This window comes from Musa acuminata, chromosome BXJ1-4 (assembly GCF_036884655.1).
Source record: "Musa acuminata AAA Group cultivar baxijiao chromosome BXJ1-4, Cavendish_Baxijiao_AAA, whole genome shotgun sequence".
Lineage (NCBI taxonomy): Eukaryota > Viridiplantae > Streptophyta > Magnoliopsida > Zingiberales > Musaceae > Musa > Musa acuminata.
In genome coordinates, this window is record NC_088330.1 from 3,710,001 (window position 1) to 3,716,715 (window position 6,715).

General features: G+C 40.2%; 1 protein-coding gene and 1 long non-coding RNA gene across 2 annotated transcripts in view; both read right to left on the reverse strand.

Moving 5' to 3' along the window:
* Window positions 1-2,834, reverse strand: part of LOC135672319 (MLO-like protein 6) — a 3,883-nt gene extending 1,049 nt beyond the window's left edge. Inside the window, exons 1-13 of the mRNA XM_065180777.1 lie at window positions 2,733-2,834; window positions 2,459-2,601; window positions 2,178-2,235; window positions 1,902-2,089; window positions 1,691-1,807; window positions 1,543-1,603; window positions 1,375-1,463; window positions 1,184-1,258; window positions 1,007-1,101; window positions 688-737; window positions 570-610; window positions 123-296; window positions 1-34 (exon numbers count right to left, since the gene is read on the reverse strand). The exon at window positions 1-34 is cut by the window's left edge and continues 2 nt beyond it. Of these exons, the coding sequence (XP_065036849.1) occupies window positions 1-34; window positions 123-296; window positions 570-610; window positions 688-737; window positions 1,007-1,101; window positions 1,184-1,258; window positions 1,375-1,463; window positions 1,543-1,603; window positions 1,691-1,807; window positions 1,902-2,089; window positions 2,178-2,235; window positions 2,459-2,584 (1,108 nt within the window). The 5' untranslated portion in view covers window positions 2,585-2,601; window positions 2,733-2,834. The remainder of the gene's footprint in view (window positions 35-122; window positions 297-569; window positions 611-687; window positions 738-1,006; window positions 1,102-1,183; window positions 1,259-1,374; window positions 1,464-1,542; window positions 1,604-1,690; window positions 1,808-1,901; window positions 2,090-2,177; window positions 2,236-2,458; window positions 2,602-2,732) is intronic.
* A 1,110-nt stretch (window positions 2,835-3,944) lies between these two features.
* LOC135672320 (uncharacterized) lies at window positions 3,945-5,988 on the reverse strand. Its single transcript, XR_010512943.1, has 2 exons — window positions 4,389-5,988; window positions 3,945-4,288 (listed from the first exon to the last, which is right to left on the reverse strand). It is a non-coding gene; the product is annotated as an uncharacterized LOC135672320 (long non-coding RNA).
* Window positions 5,989-6,715: the final 727 nt, after the last annotated feature.

Below are 6,715 nucleotides of genomic sequence, written 5' to 3' on the forward strand. Positions count from 1 at the left end.
AACTCCAGGCTAAGAAGGCAAGCTGGAAAGCATTCTGCATCAACAACAAATATTCAATCAGATATGATCTTCACAGATATACATGGGATATGTAGCAAATGCAGGTTAAGTATGGGAGGAACCTGAAAGAGAACAAAGTGGATAAGGTAGAGCATTAATCGAGGGCGTCGGAACCAGAACAAGTCGTCAGTGGGGTGGACGACAGGGACACCTTTGATGACATCCCCACGCTCCATGATCCGCTGGGCCATCCTTATTATTATCACCTGAAGCTTCGTCCCCACCAGCAGAATAATCTGTAGAGTACATTCCACTCAGAATCGTAGAACCAGATAACTAGTGCAGTGAAGTCATCAAGGAAACCAATCACTGGGTTGATTGATCTTCTAAGTAGATAAATGACTTATGATCAACCGGTTTTGATGGATCGAAACACGACTATATCTCCATGATTTTGATATGAAATGCTTCACATCAAATTAGAACTAAAAATTTTGCCGCAAGCACTGGTTCCTCCAGAAAACAGAGGACACTTGATATCAATGGAGTGCAAAGGTTAATGAACTTACGATTAAGGGAACAAATGGAAGCCATAGGTAAGAATGCCAACCTGCGAAATAGGATTAATTGAGAGTTATCAGAGATATAACAAAGTTTACTCGAGGAGGAAAATTGCATGATACATACCATGAGTGTTGAACAGCAAGAAGATGACTGCAAAGAACCATAGAGCTGGGCTGCAAACATTCAAACAAAAATCATAGTCGTTCATTGTGTTTGGAAGATAGATTGCCAGCCACATGGACTACTTATTTGCAGAGTACAAAGTAAATAATTATGCGCTGCATATTGGCTTATTAAATTAGGAAATAGTTACTGTGGAACAATCTGATGAATCTGAAGAATTAATAGCTACAGATGTAGAAATCTCTCTTGAATACAAACACTATGATCTCTCAGATTATATAGTTCATCCCTATGATTTGATCACTGGGTAGAAGCATACCTGATCCCAACCACAACTTTGAAATCTTCATCCAGAGACCTCTTTATATACTTTCTGAAGTCAAACTTGGATGAGCTTTGAGGAGCCAAATGTGCCTGAAATTTTTAGCATTTCATTGAGGAATTTCAAATGCCTTTTTCAATATAAAAACTAGTTTTTTTCTCTTAATTTACTTACGATGATGAATCCATTGCGCAGTGTCAGATAGTCAACCTTTGGAAGTGATATCACGAATTGTCTGAAGAAGCACGCCTAACAGAAGAAATTTATAGCTCAATAAATTGCTGTTGCCACTTGAGAGTGGCGAATTATGTCGATATGCTACTGCATAATTAGAACTTCCATTAGAGTCAAGAAATAGTCCTTACAATCCAGATTAAAGCTGGGGATTTGCTCCAGAAGCTCAGATGACGACGTCCGAAGGATGTTTCTCTAGCAAACCGAAACCTGTCAGGATCTACCAATCCATTCCCACAATTCAGAATTAGTGTAAATTGCATTTTGTGAGTATATGAGGATTTTATTTGTTGACTTACCATGTGAAAACTGGTACTCTGCAGTCTTCGTCTCCAGTTCCCATGATTTCCAATGTTTCATCTGTCACCAATGTCTCAAAGGTATGTAAATCTCATAGGTTTTCATCAAAAGATCAGTGCTTGTGATGGATTAATGTGTTTGCCGTACCTTTAATCTACCCAGAGCCATGGTGGAGATGCAGTAGATAATATGAGAGATGGCCAAAACGAAGATGAATATGTGGAGTTGATAGAGTCCGTCAGCAGAGATGAAGGAAATTTTGTTCTGTGAGTTTGCATGCCAACCAGCTTCGTTGAGTTAGATTACACTAGGATCTACCGAGCTTGAAGCTTAAATAATGTATCCATAGAATGCTTGCCCTCTTAGAACACTTGTCAGGCCCGCTTCGACCGCTCAAGTGCCGTGAGTGAGCCGTGGAACTGTCGTCATGCACTTCCATCTTGCAAGGATGCCATGAATCACCAACACTTTTCGGCACGCAGATCTCAGAGATGGCGCTCTGCCCCACTGTCAGGAGCAAGGATACGAAGCCCAGCAGCATCAGTTCTGCGGCAAGCAGACAACACGGTTTCTAGGTTGGTGCAGAAGTTGTCAGAAGATGACATCGAGGAGCGAGTTGAGCACCGCAGCTTACCAGATTTGATCTTCTCCAAGGCTTCCTGGAGTGCCCGTTTATGATGCTTCTCCAACCACTGCAAACGGTGTGAAAATTCATGTAAGTTCGATGTCCTCTGCAGTGGTATTCCATTGGGAAAGCAATTGTGGCATGATGACCACATACGAAGGTTTCTTTCTTCTTCTCCATGACTGCAGATAGGTTAGGAGGAGAGCATCGGCAACTCAAGCAGTTGCATGCTGTGATAACTGGCAATAGAGACAAGCACTGTTGCAAGGTGAAACTGGTGGTTAACTTACCTTGGTTATGAGGTGGATGCCATGCTCGATGGCAATGGAGATGATAACGAGGGCGAAGCAGACGGTGGCGACCGCCCACGTCGAGGTTTGTTCCAGGGTACGCCCACCGGCTCCGCCTCCGGCCATGCTGCCACTCTTAGTTCCTGCTACACGAGAGTAGGCGAGCTGAAGAAGATTCTTGGACGTGATTCCATCACATGTCATCCAACATATACTGAAGAGTGAGAGAGAGAGAGAGAGAGTGTGTGTGTGTGTATGCGTGCGTATGCTTTACCAGAAGATGTGTTGAATGGACTCTTCCCGCCGTGACACAGGCGACATGCGCCGTCTTCACTGGGTTGCAGAGATCTTCCATGAAGGTTCCTCTGTGAGGAGAATGGTCAAGGAAATCATATCAGTCAAGGTCAACTGTGGCAGCACTTCTCCTGCGACAACGAGCACTACGGACGCCATCTTTGAGGCCCTCCGTTGATCGCGACATCTTCCATGGAATTGTAGAACGGGCTTTGACTGCAAGATGAAGTTTGTGTAGTCAAGCCTTGGATTGGTAACATGTGGTGGAAAGATCGACTGTTGACTTTTATGCATGTAAATTGAGATGATGACTCCAAGTAGCTGCTAATATCACTTACGCATCAGATGATGGCGTTTTTGCATCATACAGTTCCGTCACATTTATTGTCATACACCTAAGCTATAAACATTTGGGAGAGAGAGAGAGAGAGAGAGAGAGAGAGAGAGATGTTGGTCAACAAAGAATAGTGAAGGGTTGTTAATAGGTTAAAGGATGTTGGAGAGTTGCTTTACGAGAATCTCACAAGAAGATAACATAAGAGAGGGACTGTTGAGGACCGGGATGAAATGTTCAACTGAGAAATTTCTAATAGATACTTTTCTATGATTAGGTAATTAGTCCAGTGCTTGTCAGCCTGTGTTTTCTTTTCTTTGTTTGATTCCTCTTTCCTCTCTCTTCTCTTCTGTCTCTGTCTCCAACATGAATTCTGATTCTAATTCAAATCCTAACCTGATTTTGAAGGTGGATCAAGGTATATTTAATTAATTCAAGGCCTACTTGAACTAAGAATTATAAGAGATACAAAGCAATGTCATGTGGAAGGTTAATAAACTCATGAATCATGTCATCATCAAATCACCCTAATGGACAGGATATGAACAATCTTCCCTAAGCTTGTGGATCATTTTGTATCAGTTTCTTATCTGATTTGAGATTTAGAGGAGGATCACATTGAGCACATTAATGTTGGAGAAGAAGGGATACCATATTTAATATTACTTTTAACTCTGAAAGATTACTAAAGAATAATCTCATCATGACTCAAAAATCACTCAAGTCATTACAAAAAATTAGAACATGAAACTTGTTCTGATGAGCATAATTAATTTATGCATCCATTCTATCCAACATTCTGTCCATCCAAGTCAATTGGTTAAGTATCCATTTAATCAACTCTTTTTACTCACCATCTAATAGGAAAAATAATATTATTATACAAGCTGATTCTTTATCAGACTGAATGTTCAATAAAATAAGTGTAAAAGAGCATTACTTCAATAAATAAAGGTGTTGCCATCAAATTGGCATCACTATTTAATACATTGTTTTCCCAGACCAGCTTTCATGCAGAAGAGCCCACAGTTCCACCTTGTGATTTGACTCAATTTTAGTGTCATCTCCTCAAACAAAGCATACTATAAAAGGCTTTCCTTTGCTTTGCTCATTTACCATGAGAGCATAAGAAACACTTTGGTTGAGTTTGACACAAGCTTGTTGATGTAAACCTCCTACTTGTCTTACATAGCAGACAGCTCCTGTGGAGGACCCAAATACTAATTTTGTCACAAGAACAGACATTGTTCAGAGAAACAAACAAAACTTTTCAGCACCAGCAGTGGACTAAGATATACTCACAAAATATATAATGTATCTTGCAGTTTGCATTTCTTGAACTCCTTGCCTTGTGGTTGATGATTCTTGATACAGTCTTTGCAACTATTAACCCAATTCACTGCATATGTTTGGTAGAAGAATGGAAGAAATCTCATAAGAAAACCAGGCAAGCATTAGTCACAGTGTTGGACTCTGTTTTGCAGCAAGGAGTAAGGGATAGTGGTGTAGTCCCTCTTGTATTAGGAACTGCCTAAAATTGTGCTAAATTTATTTTTTGCTCAACTGTAAAACCTGCAAAGATGCTGTAAAAGAATTATTAGTTCATCATACCACACTAATTCTAGAATTTCATGTCTTCTGGGTGTATCTTCTTCCTGTTGAAGAGTGAAATCAATTGAGAAACTTCTTACCACCACTCTATTGTGGCTTCAAGAATAGCTCAGCAAATAGGAAGCATATATCAAGAATATCAATTGAAGAACAGCTTATGCTGAGAAGAAGCTCTGGAAAACGTCTACCATGGAGCTTCTCAAGAAGGATCAGGTTGAAAGCAAAAAATTAGAAGCTCATAGAGAAGGCACTGATTCGTTCACAGCAAGAACAAGGCACTGAGTCATGAATGAGAAAGAAATCAACTAGACAAAATATTTCTGGATTTACCATCACATTAACCATCACCTGTAGGATCTGCTTTCCTGGCTAAGTGGAGAGAGAGAGAGAGAGAGAGAGAGAGAGAGAGAGAGAGAGAGAAATATATAGCAACAGATGGAAAATTCCAAAGGAATCGCATGATCACTCGAGACTATAGATATATAAAGAGATCAATGCGATCCCTTTGGAATTCTCCTTCAGCTGCCCGCACCGATCGATTCCAAGAACATTCTGAGCTTTCTTCATTGTGGACAGTTCTTCTCTTCAACTCTCCAGCTCTTACAACACTGAGTAGGGGTTGCAGTGGAAGAAAAAGGTGTGGAAGATTTGATTGAAATGTAAAGGAGGTCGGAACTGAGTGCTATAATCTCATGAAGGCTGTATGTTGATGTTGTTGTCGTTGCTGCTCTGCTTCACACTTGAGACGTGAGGCTATTGACACAAGGAGATGCTGCTCCCTCCAAAATGACTCCAATATCCTTACAGCAATTTCTGAAACTGTGGCTGTTTTCTCCTTCACTAAATTATTTCTGCAACACAAACACTGTTAGACTTGTCAAACCATGGATAAATCAACAAGAAGGAACTTAGCAGATTCACATGTAATTCAACTATGGTTTTGTTTTTCTTTGAGCAAGCTGCAGAAGCTTAATATGATTGATGTTCCCGAGGAGAATTTGACCAAAGTTAATTGAGGATGTCACATTCTTCCAGATGGATGCTTGCCAGTTGCACTGCCTTGGAAGATATGAACTCCTAAAAGCATAGCTTGATTTTGATGCCAGAGCATCAAGGTGATGGCGCCCATTATGGTTCTAAGAGACTGTTAATAGTTCCATTGGAAGTATCTTCGCTTCTTAATTCTTCAACATAGGGGTGAGTGAGTCTGAGCTGCAATTGTCAAACTTTGAGTGGTAGCTTAGACAACTTGAACAGAGCTGAGATGGAAAGGAAAGCATGTTTGGCACAATCGATTGCATCAACAGCAGAGATGAAAAGGACTCAGGTGAGGAAGAAGAAACAGGTGGGGCATAGTGGTGAGATAATTGCTAGGTAAAAGAGACAGTTACAAGTCTGACACCACTGTGGGCAGGCAGCAGCTGCAATCAGCAAGCAAGTTTGATAGGAAGAATGAGAGCATTTCATCCATCAAAGAAAATGATAGCCCACTTGAGGTTTTATTATTATTATTATTATTATTATCATCATTTGTGGGACCAAAAATGTTAATTATTGATGCTAGTTTTAAGAAAAAAGACAAGTAGAGAATATAGAGGGATGGGTTAGGCACTATAAAACAACAACGTTCACAAGGAAGCTTACCAGATCCCCTATCTATAATAAGATATGGCTACCAACAATGTCAGAGTCAGACATCCTTCTCATTGGAGCTGTAAAACTTGGGAAGAAAACAAATTGAATTACCGAAACCTTTTCTGAAAGAGAAGTGAATGGCTGAACTGAGTTCTCAAGTATATAATGGCATTGTGATGTTTGCTTTCTTTCTGTCATAAAATGCAATCCAATAAAATTACTGACACCTTTGGATTTCTTTGCTTTCTTTTCTGTCCATGCAAAACTCAAATCTGCCATAAGAAAAAATGATGCTTAGGCTCAAAGGCCTGTAAAGTATTTTCTGCAACTAAAAGCTTTCACTTCCATCAACACACCAAATGTGTCGGCTTTACATAACACAA